The sequence below is a fragment of the Gavialis gangeticus genome, unplaced genomic scaffold, assembly GCF_001723915.1.
Source record: "Gavialis gangeticus isolate Ggan-Ray unplaced genomic scaffold, GavGan_comp1, whole genome shotgun sequence".
NCBI lineage: Eukaryota > Metazoa > Chordata > Crocodylia > Gavialidae > Gavialis > Gavialis gangeticus.
In genome coordinates, this window is record NW_017729024.1 from 180,249,038 (window position 1) to 180,261,582 (window position 12,545).

Sequence of the window (12,545 nt, forward strand, 5' to 3'; positions counted from 1 at the left end):
CGCGGACGCGGGCGCGGTGGGGCCGCATCGCCGCTTCGAGTACAAGTACAGCTTCAAGGGGCCGCACCTGGTGCAGGCGGACGGCGCCGTGCCCTTCTGGGTGCACACGGGCAGTGAGTAGGGGCTCGGCCGGGTGGGGGGTGAAGCCCGCAGGACCCCGCTCAGTCCTCCTCGCCGCCGCCTGGCCGGACCGAAGCCGGGAGGGCTGCCCTGGCGTGTCCCCAAGCCCCCCACATCCAGCTGCCCTGGGGGGGTGCAGTGGGGGGTGTCGCTAAGGGGGCTGAGCACGGTGAAAATAATCATGGTTATTATCCTTATTTCTGGCGAAGGGGGGCGTGATACCGAAAGTTCACTGGGAGTTGGGACAGCTGGTGGCTCCATCAAGCCACTGTAGGCAGCTCATCCCAGCCCAGTGATGATGTGTCACTCGGAGCAGAGCGAAAGCTTGCGGCCAGGGACCAGCCCTTGAAACGAGTCCCAGAGACTGGGTTTTTAGAAGTCGGGTTAGGCTTATGCTTTTGTTGCAAGAGGGCATGGATTTGCATGGTTAGGTAACATCTCTGTGGTTTGCAGGAGGGTTATAGTACATCTTTATTATACTTCCAGATTGCAGCTTTGCCCGTTAGTTGGCTCCATTTAGAAAACGTGCAGATATGTGTTAGTGGCAGAGCATTGCTCTGTCTCGGGTGCTGCAAATCGCACAGATGTAGGGCTGCAAGGGACCTCCAGAGGTCACTTAGAGTCCAGCCACTGCCTGAGGCAGGGTCAGCCCTGTCCAAACCACCCTATACAATCCATAGTGGAAATGCTTCCTAAAACTACCCTCAGCCCTGACACAGCACAAACCTAACACCCTAATCTGCCACAGGTAAAGCAGGGGAACCACAGCAGCCAACATCCTGCTTCTGTGAAATGTTGTCCGTACATACGTAAGAGGTCCTAGGTAGAAGGTTACATGCCCTACTACACAGGAAGGCAAACCCCCATCTGTGCCAGTCTGACTGTGGGGTAGAATTCCTTCCTGACCCCAGATACGGCGATTGGTCTGACCCAAGACCCTTTGGCCAGGAACCTCCAGCTATGGTCCTAGCAGGAGCACTGGCGCACCCCAAAGAAGCTGTATGTTGACTTTATGTGAAGGAATTTAATATAGTTTAATGGGAATATTTGGACATCTTACAAATATCTATGTACTTTTACTAACTATAGAGATGGTAAGATGCAGAGAGAAATTACTGTAGCAGCTCTTTTTTAGTGTATGTTTTTAAATAAAATGGTTTAACATAACTTTTTATTTATTAAATAAACAGAGCATCTAAATGTGTGTTCCAGTAAATCTTCTGTTTCGAACTGTATAACCACTGCACTTACTGGTCCTAACTGAGATTGGGTTCCCACTGAGTACTTCATGTAATAGCAAGACCAAGTCCAAAAAGTTTAGGGTTTATGTTATGTGGGCAGGGAGTGCATAAAAGGAAGCACTACTTTAGTAGTGGGCACACAAGGTAGGGAAAATAAGTAATCTCTCCAAGGTTTTGTAGGAACATATGATAGCAGAAAACTGAATGCTGATCTGCTGCTTTTGAGTCCAGTGCCCCAAGTGTGAGACCAACCACCTTCTCATGTTCAGGAACTTTGAATAAGGCACCTGTAAAACATTCAGTAACTTTAGACAATCCTTCAATGCTTTTAAAAATGGTGAAGTATAGCATATTAATTTTAATATTTAATACTATTATTTGAAATTGGTTGGTTTGGCAGTGAGAACCATCTACTACAAGGCTAAGGTTAAGTGCCTACAGGTAAAAGTCAATTGCTGCATTTGCTGTTATGTTCAATGCTGGTTTCTTTCCTTTTTCAGATGCCATACCTAGCGCAGATCAGATTCGAATAACTCCGTCTCTGAAAAGCCAGAGAGGATCAGTGTGGACAAAAAACAAATCTGTATTTGAAAACTGGGAGGTTGAGGTGACGTTTCGAGTGACAGGGAGAGGCCGCATTGGAGCAGACGGACTGGTATATGAACTTGATTTAATTTATACAACAAACTTATTTTCTGAATGTGAATCTTAACTTATGACTTGCATTTAATTCTTGTGCGCAGGCAGTCTGGTATACTGAAGATCAAGGCCTGGAGGGTCCAGTTTTTGGGGCAGCTGATGACTGGAACGGTGTTGGCGTTTTCTTTGACTCCTTTGACAATGATGGAAAGGTTAGTTGGAAACTTCCTCTTACAATAGGGTTGCAAAATGGTCTTATGCTTGACATCTGTTATTCACATGAAAATATAATAGTTTTGTATTGATTGTTTGTTTTTTTTCATATATGTATATATCGGTTTAAAAATGACTCCCTCCCTTTTGTTTCTTAGCTATGTAAAGGAAAACAATGGTTCAAGTTTGAAGGTTGAACCGTGCTTTGCAATTAATCTTCACAGGAAGTAAACTTTTTATGAGACAAAGGCTTTATTGGGACCCTCTTGCCTTTGGTTGCCTTGTTCTTTACCAGAATTAAATGAGGTGTGGTGTAGTTCAGTGGTTCTTAACCTTTTATGTACCAGGAGCCATTTGTAAACATCATTGGCCAGTCCCAAGTCAGTTCCCCTCACTCCCGACGCACTGACTCCGGGCACCAGCCCCCAGTGTGTGGGGCAGGCAGGGTTTGTGTGGGGTATGGGGAGCCCTAAGCAGCCCCTTGCAGGCTGGAACTCTGCCAGTCTACAAGGAAAAAGCCATGGTTTCCAAAGTTTTTTCTCTTTTAAAAGTGAATCCATTTTTAAAGTTTGTTCACAACCCTTTCATATATTCTTGTGATTCACTTTTGGTCGCGACCCACAGATTGAGAAACACTGATGTATTTAATTTGAGACTATTGAATCTGCATGTTGAACTCAGCGTGTATTTCATCTTTGCTTGAGTTTTCTGTTCTGGAAATGGCTTGGAAACAGAATTAGTTGGCAGGAAACTTTAAAAAGTAACTAGACAGTCCCAGGCATATTTCCCTCCCTCCTTCCTGGGTGGAGGAACACATAGTTAAGTGGCTTCTTGAATAATAGCGAACTAGCATTGTAACTGTGTTTACTACTTTTACTGGCAGTCTTGTGGTAGTTACCAGAAATGAACCAGGTACATCCAAATGTGAGCTTCTGCATCTCATTTAACAACCCCCCCACCCATAAGTGTTAATATTTGAAGATCATTAAGGGTAAAAGTTTAAAACAAATTACTGAATGCAAGAATTGATGTCCTACAACAGTACTTAATTTGGCCTTGGTGTATGCCTTTGTATTTAATTCCTGACCTTACTTAATAGTAAGCTGTATATAACATCCTAAAATCTATAAAACTATAGAATCTAGAGTATGACAGAGATAATATTGCTTTAGTGAGCTACATTTTTTGGGTTACTTAGATAAGATATTTTGGAATAGAACCAGAATTCGATCTTGTATAAATATTCTAATAAGCATGCCAAAGTTGTCTTTTCCAGTAATTAGATTCTGCACAGTAGATGGACCAGAAAAAAATTCTTCAATTCTTAAATATATGGATTAATCATATTCCCATGGACTCATAAATGCTTATGATTATACAATGTACATGTGACTGGTGAGACCAGGCCTGGTGGCAGATAGGTCCTAGCCTCTACCTTCCTGCTCTGACCTGGGGTGGGTCATTCAGGTCCGCAGCTGAAAGGCTGCCTACGACAAAGGAGAGGAGACTTTTACATCATTTAGACAGCCCTGGAGGCCAGCCTGAGTTCTGGCTGCAGTTGGGCAACGCCATCTCTCAGAATCTCCATGTTATCGTTTCCTGCATTTACTCTGGGATTTATGTGAAAGTCCTCTGAGAGGCAGCTTCCATCTGTTCTTTAGTTGTTGTGTCAGAGGTAGTCTCCACGCAGTTAGATTTGAGATTCTTACCTCAGTTTACAAGGGACCAAAGTAGGGACAAGCCTGTGCTTCCAGTGTCATGAACTTGGTTTAAAAATATCAGGGCTTTTCTAAAACTCTGCTTCTTTGCCCTCTGGATTTTGTGCCATTGATTGTCCTTATCCCTTTTTTCTGTTTCCCTTCACAGTCATGGCAACTAGTTTTTTTATTTTAAATTAAATTTAAGATTCTCAATTCCAAGAGCTGGAGTTTTGAGCAGAAACACCTGAAATATAATAGTTTGCAACACTGCTAATGCGCAGGATCTTCATGGGCAAAATTTTTCTCTAATTTTGATTTTCTTTAGCTATTTTCAGTACTATTTTAGATCCATTTACTGTTTGTCTAGGTCTTATTTGCAAACACTACCTTTCACAGAAATCAATTACCTAGTTAACAATTAACACAGAGTACTCAAAATTAGTAGTTGTTTAATCCCTTCTAAAACACAAAGATCTGAGTTTTATTGTTTACTAGCCTTTGGAAACGAGTCATTTGTACAAGCTCAGTCTGAATTATGTGCACATTTTTTTTTCCAAAACCCAGGTTGAATAGTTCCTGTGTGAAATAGAAATGAGCAATTAAAATGTGCTTTTAAAGAACTTTCACTGCAATAAAAAATGAATAAGAAAACTTCTGAGTGATTGAACATGGTTATTAGTCTTGCAGGATAACTACACTCCTGTTAAAAAGTAAAACTGTTAGTACAATTTCTTCGATCAGTATCATGCCTTAGAATCATCATAACTTACACTAACTTATATCATAACTTAACATGGAGGATCCTCAAATAACATTGCAAGAAAGATTTAAAAAAATACTTCGGAGTTAAGTTTCTAAATCCTTTCTTTTTTTTAAGGATAGTTGCATAGAAAATATGCAGTTCTTTGAAATAATGTGTACTTAAGAGAGAACAATGTTTTAAAGCCCATGAACTCCAAGTGCTAATTTTCTTAGTCTTTGGGGACTAACAGAGTAGCCTTATAAGCCTCCCCTCCTATTATTTTGGCTTTTTCCAAACTTGTTATAAACTTTGTTTGTTTATACTGTTTGTTTTTTCCCCAGAAAAACAATCCAGTAGTGGTCATTGTAGGCAACAATGGAAAACTCCATTATGATCATCAGAAGTAAGTCTATCTTTAATTTATTTGAATGTGGTGTTGATAGGTGAAATAAGGCTAGAAGCTTTTTTAAGAGGAAGAAGCCAATTAAGAATACTGTTCCATAGTTGTACTTGCACATACCAGTATACATGTATATTGTAACTATTGATTTGAATTTACCCTCTAGAAGCATGCATTATTTTTGTTTTCAGACTTTCTTGTTCCATGTGAGAAATGTTGTAGAGGCTTTCTTCTTCATTTGAATTAAAAAACATTTTCTGGTTGACGGGTTCTCCACCCCTAGTGTGGGAAGGGATGTAGAGCCACCAGGTCAAGAACTTCCTCTTACCCATCACTAGAGAGCACGCCACTGAATACCTTTGCTGGGACTTTTGTAGCTCTCTGGTTGGGGGGTTCTACACGTCTGTCCTGCCTCATAGTGGTCCTTTTAAAAAATTTTTTAGTGCTTCAGATTGTTACAGCACTTGTAGAAACTGGTTGTCCCTCTAAAATAAACTGGTGGTCTCATTCCTTGTGCTTGCATCACAATTGACATCCTTTGTGGCTGTGTGATCAGGGCACAGAACTACAGCCTCACACATTTCAATCCCAATCCAAAGGCCCACGTGTTGAAAAGACAGCATGGAATAATTTGAATTACTTCTGACTGTGCAAAGCTTCCTGCACTGTTGGTCCCAAAGCTTTGTGAAAAGCAAAATACATGCTTGCTTTCTTGGCATTTCTTACTGATATTTTAATGCCTTTTTATTTTTCTAGCTTGTAAATTAAAAAACAGAATTTTGTGACTAGATTTTCTTTTTTCACAGTGATGGTTCCACGCAGGCACTGGCATCTTGTCAGAGAGACTTTCGTAACAAGCCCTATCCTGTCCGAGCAAAGATTACATACTATCAGAAAACACTGACTGTAAGTATTTGACAGTCTGAGGTATCTTGTTCCACTTCTGGGGCATTTACATTTTGATAGTTCCTTACAACTCTTCTTAACAACAGCAGTTGTGGGTCTGGCAGGAGAAATCTAAGCCAAGAGTAGTTTGGTTAGCCACTCTGCAAGCTCCGGTGATACATCTGTAGTATGCTTGTCGTTACATTCCTAGGGTGCCTTGGATAAGTACTGCAGGTTATGTGATGCTTCCATGGGCTAAAGTAGTGATTCTGAACATGTTTAGACTTGAGGCACCCCTCATTGGGCTTGGCACTGCTTTGTAATTTTTATGAATTGAGTGGTACCCAATTTAATATATATTAATAAGTGCACCCCCCCCATGAGAGGTGCCTCAAATGCATACATATATATATACACCTGTACCTATACCAGGCGTGTGTGTGTGTGTGTGTGTGTGCGCGTGTGTGTGTGTGTGCGCGCGCACACACACACACGCATTTATCTCTTTATCTCCCTCAGCTGCATCTGGCGGCACTCCAGGGTGCCCTGGCACCCTGCTTGAGAATCACGGGGGTAGAGAAATTTCAAAATTATTTTGAGTTGTCATGGAATATAGCTGCTTCAACTGGGGTGGGGTGAGGGGAATACAAACATAATATTGGAGTGAAGCGGGGATGAAATGAATATTCCTTTGGAATTATGTTTTTAATTCTTTTTTTTAATAATCATAATATACTTTAAATGTATACGGTATTGTCCAGAGATAAAATTAATGTTAGAATCCAGTGACTGTTCGTGATGTGAGTGTACCGTGCCACCAGCCCTGGTATGAGAGAGTTATTATCTGTTAGCCTGAGCAGTGCAGCTGGCTTTAAATACTGTTGAATGCATTTTGTGGAGGAAGAGTCTCTACACTCAGACCCAAAACATTATGTATATACTGAAGTCAACCTGTTGAGTGAAACTCGGAAGCAAATAAGTTATTACATTTATTTGTGCAATGTGTTTTCTGCTACCTGGGCCCTAAGCGTAACTTTTTAAATTTGTATAGATGCTCTCTTGTCCTATCTAAACTAGCTTTAAGACTGATATTTCTTAATTTTCAAAGAGGAATCCTAAAGGAAAACAACGTTTACTTTTACTGTTTGATTAACTTTAAAATAAATAAACCGCAACAACAAAAACCTGTACCTCTTGGACTTGTGCTTTTAATGATGGATTTATCCCACACTCCATAGCAAAGAGCTTCAGGAGTGAAACACTTCATGATTTTATAGTTTTAGAGCTTTCTGTAAAGAAGCTAATCAGTACATTTTTACTTTACTTATAATGCTGTGTTTGGGGGAGGTAATTTCAGGTGTAAATCCAGATGTTTGTCTTTCTAGGTATTGATTAACAATGGCTTCACTCCAGATAAAGAAGACTATGAGTTTTGTGCGAAAGTGGAAGATATGATGCTACCCCCACAAGGACATTTTGGAATATCTGCAGCAACAGGGGGGCTTGCAGGTGATTTTATTTTTGTTCCATTTCCCGCTTTTTGATCCCACTCCTGGTTTTTAGGTTTGGACACCATGTTGGTTTAACTGGCTTCTTTCACCCCAGATGTATAAGACTTTAGTAAATTACCACTTGGCAACTGACATTAGAATAAACATAGCTATAAATGGCAGAATGTCCAGGGGACTGCCACAGAATCAGGGTGATTGGCATAGGAATAAGATGAAAATGACCTATGTAATAGGAGTTTAACATACGTAATAGTTGCTGGTGTTTCTCAAGTGTCTAGCAAAGGACTCTCCAAACTGTAATGCCAGATCTGTAATTGGCACTTCACAAAAGCCTTGTTGGCTATTCACTGTCCCTCTAGCTATGAGTTGACTTACTGACAGCATACACTGATACAGTTTGTACTGCTGGTGCATATGCTGCAGATGATGAAACTAAATTTACCCATTTTAGCTGCACAAGGTATGAGGATTAAATTTAAGGGTGTTGGGAGGTAAATGAAATGAACTTTGCCAGGACAGAGAAGCTCCAGTGGTTGGCAAGACAGCCTTTTTGCAGTTACTGTTGCAGTCTTCCTGGCTTACGGTTCAGACTGTCTTATAGACTCAGTAGTCTTAGCTAGTCCTCTAAACCACCTTTTGTGCACTGTACTCCTGGTTGAAGAAGAGGCTTTCCTTCCTTTGTGCACTGAAGAAGGATACCTCCTGTGCCAGCTACACTTGTTGTTCCATGTAAACTGTTCCATGTCTCTTCCTGCTTCTTGCTCTGTGCATCTGCATGAACTTTGTAGGACTTTTAATCTCCTAGACATTCACCTTCATTCACAAGTACTAGGTTGACCGGGGAGGAAAAATTCTTGAAGGGTATGTATTACTCTACAAATTACTCAAGAGACTTTTAAAAAACAGCATGGGGCATTTGTATCCAGCTTATTGGAATAGACTTGTTGGCAGTGGACTTAGGCACCTAAGCATGATTTTGTTCCTCCCTGCTCAAATCCTTGGGAAAATTGTTAATATAAATCCAGGTTGGGTGCCTTTTTCACCTTACTTCCTTTTTTGTGATTCAGTCTTAAGGGTGATACAATGGTGTATTACAAAAGTAGGTGGATTCATGGATTTTTCAGGGACTCGAGCAGAATTGAATAGAAAGGCATGTGGGTGTCTACGTCCACTTACATGCCAGATAGGTAGAATAGAATCTAGCCCCACATATTTTCTTTAGATCATGGATTTTCATGTTGGTAGATTCACATTTCAAGTGAAATGAGGACTGTCAGAACATTTTAAGCCAATCTATTTTTCGGGGGGGGGGGTGTAGATAGCCAAGAGAAAAGTTAAATGGAGCAGCTTAGAATGTAGATAACTCATTTTAAAGTACACTCTTTCAAAAGCAAAATTTTCACATTCTTTCCTGTCTCTGCAGTGCCATTTATGTGGCCTACTAATCCAGCTGACAGTTTCTGAACAAGAGGAAGGCATCACAGATTCTGAAAGCCTAGAATTGTATTTTTAAACTTCCCCAAAAAATCTGCATTTTCATTAGGGAACAACTTTTCCATGACTTGTAATAGTTACAGGATATGCAGGTTCATTTGTGTGTATTTTTGCTTTCTTTTTTTCTAATGCAGATGACCATGATGTCTTGTCTTTTCTGACTTTCCAGTTGACAGAGCCTGGGAAAGAAGCAGTAAGCATCTCTTTATAATGAAAAAATATCTTACAGATAGGAATGTTGGTTGTGTAGTTTGCAGTCTATTAAAATGTGGTGCAGTCAGCAATTAAGCATCCCCTTTCAGTTTCAAAATGTTGGCATTTAGTTATACCGGCTGCTATCCTTGGAAAATGAGACTAAAATATATTTCATTAGTAAAATCTCAAATAATAAAGTTTTAATGCTGCCCTCTTTGAAGGAGCGCTGGATTTAAAATAAAAATATCTTTGTTGTAAACACAAAATTTAAACAAAAAAGGTATACTTCTCTCAATTTCCGTGCTAGGAAAATGAAGGTGTGCCTGTTCCATTTTTCTTCTTTACCTTATTCTAATATAGTCCTGCAATATTTGTCAAGATTCCTTTTTTATGGGGGCTTTTTTTTCTAACTACAAAAAATCCACAAGAAACAACATGGCAGGAGAAACAGTGCTAGTACAACTACAGATGAGTAGGCTCTGGTAATGTCAACTTCAGTACTAGTGTTATACTTATGAGAGCTGAATGGTACACTTTCCAGGATGTAACATTGCAGCTGAAGCACATTTATTTGCTTTGAGATAAGTCTGGTTGGGAAGAGACTGAAAGCTTTAAGGGTTGCTAGTAATATCTGTATATCTTATAAACTTGTTGTATAGCCTGTCCCTGATGCAGAAATTCCTGAAAAAGATAAAGAGAAATATCAAGAGGAGTTTGAGCATTTTCAGCAAGAACTGGATAAAAAGAAAGAAGAATTTCAAAAGGAACATCCTGATGTACAAGGACAGCCAGGCAAGTTAAATTAACACACCTCCTTATCACAAATTACTCCTTGAAATTAATCTCTTGTTTTTATGACTATTCATTCCTGATTGGTAGTAGACAACTGAACTACCAGGACTGCTATGGCCATCAAATCATGCAAACACAGCTGTCCCTATTGTTACTATGCTCATCTTGGTTCCTTTCTCCTTATTGGTTGACCTCTTGTATATTTTCTGAATCTAGACCTGTAGCATGAGCTCTCTGAGATTAGGAAATATTTGTGTGTGGACTTTTTTTTAAGGGATCTGACTCTAGGTTTTATGCAGAGGTATTGCTAGGGTAAACAGTGCAAATATGGATATCCTTAGCCACTGGTATATTGTGTGCTTATGGTGCAGAGCTAGAAATGTAAGTAAAATAAAAGATTTCATTGTGTAGAATTGGGCTTTGGAAGGGACCCTGAGTCATCGAGTCCAACCTCTGCACAGATACCATGCCAGATTGGACATCTTAGAAAACATAAGATGAAAGGTTTCACAATGACCCTATGCAGTTTGTTCCATTATCCTACTTTTCTCACACTTATAAGAAGCTTTTCATAAAATGAGGAAATTATGCACCTCTCTCTGAAAACAGAAGCTATAAATGTCACTTTTCCTTTTTGTTTTGGTAGCAGAAGATATCTATGAAAGTGTAAGTGATCGTGAACTGAGACAAATCTTTGAGGGGCAGAATCGAATTCATCTTGAAATTAAGCAACTTAACAGGCAGTTGGACATGATTCTTGATGAGCAGAGGAGGTATGTCTCTGCAGTGACTGAAGAGATTGCCAAAAGAGGATCAGGTGTTCCAGGCCAACAAGGACAGGTGAATTTTAAACTGTACCGCTAGTCATCAGTGAACATAACTTTAAAGATGTGACACTTCCCTCTAACCCCTCACCTTTTTTTCCCTGTGTGCTCAGCTCTATTATGTTTGTTTCAGGTTTCCCAACAAGAGGTTGACACTATTGTGAAAACTCAAGAGGAGGTCCTCAGACAAGTGAATGAAATGAAGTAAGCATACATGTTTCATGGTTTCATAGTTGGTAGGGTTGGAAGGAACCTGAGCAGATCATCAAGTCCGACCCCCTGCCATGGCAGGAAACAGTACTGGGGTCAAATGAGGCAGTAAATTGTGATTGGATCTTGCCTTGTTTTGTTTTTACCCAAGCCTGTAACTCCACTTATCAGTTCAGTGTAATTCTTTCCAATTTGCCTCCATGCAAGTCATATCAAAATCAAGTCCTAAGAATTTGTATGTGGAGAGAACTTCTTCAGTTCCAGACTCAAGTTAGATAAACCTATTTTAAATGCCTTTTGCGTCAGTAAATGAATGATTGAAGACTTCAGATACCAGTAACAAATTGAAGAGACATCAGCAGCAGGCAGTCCTGTCTTTTTTTTTTTCCCCCTCATTTTTTAAGAGCATTTCAGGTAAATGCATTTTCCTCGACGCTGTATTGGTTTTCATGGGCAGGGTAGAAGGGTGTGGAATTTGCACTAATATATGTATATCACATGCACATAATTTGTATATATTTTTATACATATTTTTTTCTTCCCACTGCTAGTATGAAAAGACCATGCAGGCAGGAGAACTGATTATGGAGGTAAAACAGGGAAAATGACCGAGGCATTCTCTAGAACGGGTTGCTAACATGTAGCATGTGTATTAGGAGTGGCATGGGCAGCCCCATGTGTGATAGGAGACCAAGCAGGGGGCAGGCAGCACAGCAGCAGATAAGGCAGAAAGCAGAGCAGTGGATTGGGTAGGGGAAGGGAATTGGAGTGGTAGGGGCGTAATTTGTGGCATGCCAGCTAAAAGGGTTAGTCCCCACTGCTGTAGAAAACCTTATTGTGGCATCTAATTGCTGTCTACTCTAACTTTCCTGGCCAAAGCAAGTTCCTTATGTCCCTTGGACTTCTCTACTTTTCTTGATTACAGAGGCTCTTTTCTCCTTTTTATTTTCATAATAATTAAAAGGAACACAATAAGCAGACTGAAAAAAAACTTTTTTCCTAATCTTTTGGTTTTAGTAACTTTATTATATGTGACAGTGGGTTAGAATCAAGATACTGATGGTCTTTTATTCACTCAGTTTATATTCTTTAGAAAAGCAGACAACTTATTTTGTTTATTTCTTGTATTCTTTTTTTTTAACTTTTGTCAGTAGCATGAACAGTATTTTTTTTGTCTTTGTGGCATAAATCTCCCACTTTCAATTTGTACTGTGAATTTTTCTTTCTTATACTCATAAGATTTTTCTTTCTTATAATATGAATAAATGTAATGCAACTGAATTCTGATTTCTGAGCGAAAAGTTTGTCTGTATGCCAGGTAAAGATTTTTAATGCCTGGAACAATTGTGTGAAACTTCATTATTTTCTAATATAGGTGTTTGCATACATCAGGGTATTTTAAGGAATTGAGCTTTCCAGGACATTTTCCTAACCTTTGCTAGAGTTCAGAAAATATTAATTATATAATTTTAATTACACACACACGCACATTTTGTGTAATTATATAATTGGTGGTGGACAGGTCGATGTCGACCTGGGAGGGTGTGGGCAATGGAGTCCCCCACGGCTGGGTCCTTGG

At 39.8% G+C, this 12,545-nt stretch overlaps 1 protein-coding gene across 1 annotated transcript in view; it reads left to right on the forward strand.

Annotated features, from left to right (window-relative positions):
- Window position 1: 1 nt before the first annotated feature.
- The window catches only part of LMAN1 (lectin, mannose binding 1), a gene marked incomplete at its 5' end in the record, with an annotated part of 30,779 nt that continues 18,235 nt past the window's right edge, over window positions 2-12,545 (forward strand). The window contains 10 exons of the mRNA XM_019518299.1: window positions 2-113; window positions 1,862-2,016; window positions 2,105-2,212; window positions 4,997-5,058; window positions 5,862-5,961; window positions 7,326-7,449; window positions 9,080-9,138; window positions 9,800-9,932; window positions 10,579-10,772; window positions 10,890-10,960. Coding sequence (XP_019373844.1) covers window positions 2-113; window positions 1,862-2,016; window positions 2,105-2,212; window positions 4,997-5,058; window positions 5,862-5,961; window positions 7,326-7,449; window positions 9,080-9,138; window positions 9,800-9,932; window positions 10,579-10,772; window positions 10,890-10,960 — 1,118 coding nt within the window. The remainder of the gene's footprint in view (window positions 114-1,861; window positions 2,017-2,104; window positions 2,213-4,996; window positions 5,059-5,861; window positions 5,962-7,325; window positions 7,450-9,079; window positions 9,139-9,799; window positions 9,933-10,578; window positions 10,773-10,889; window positions 10,961-12,545) is intronic.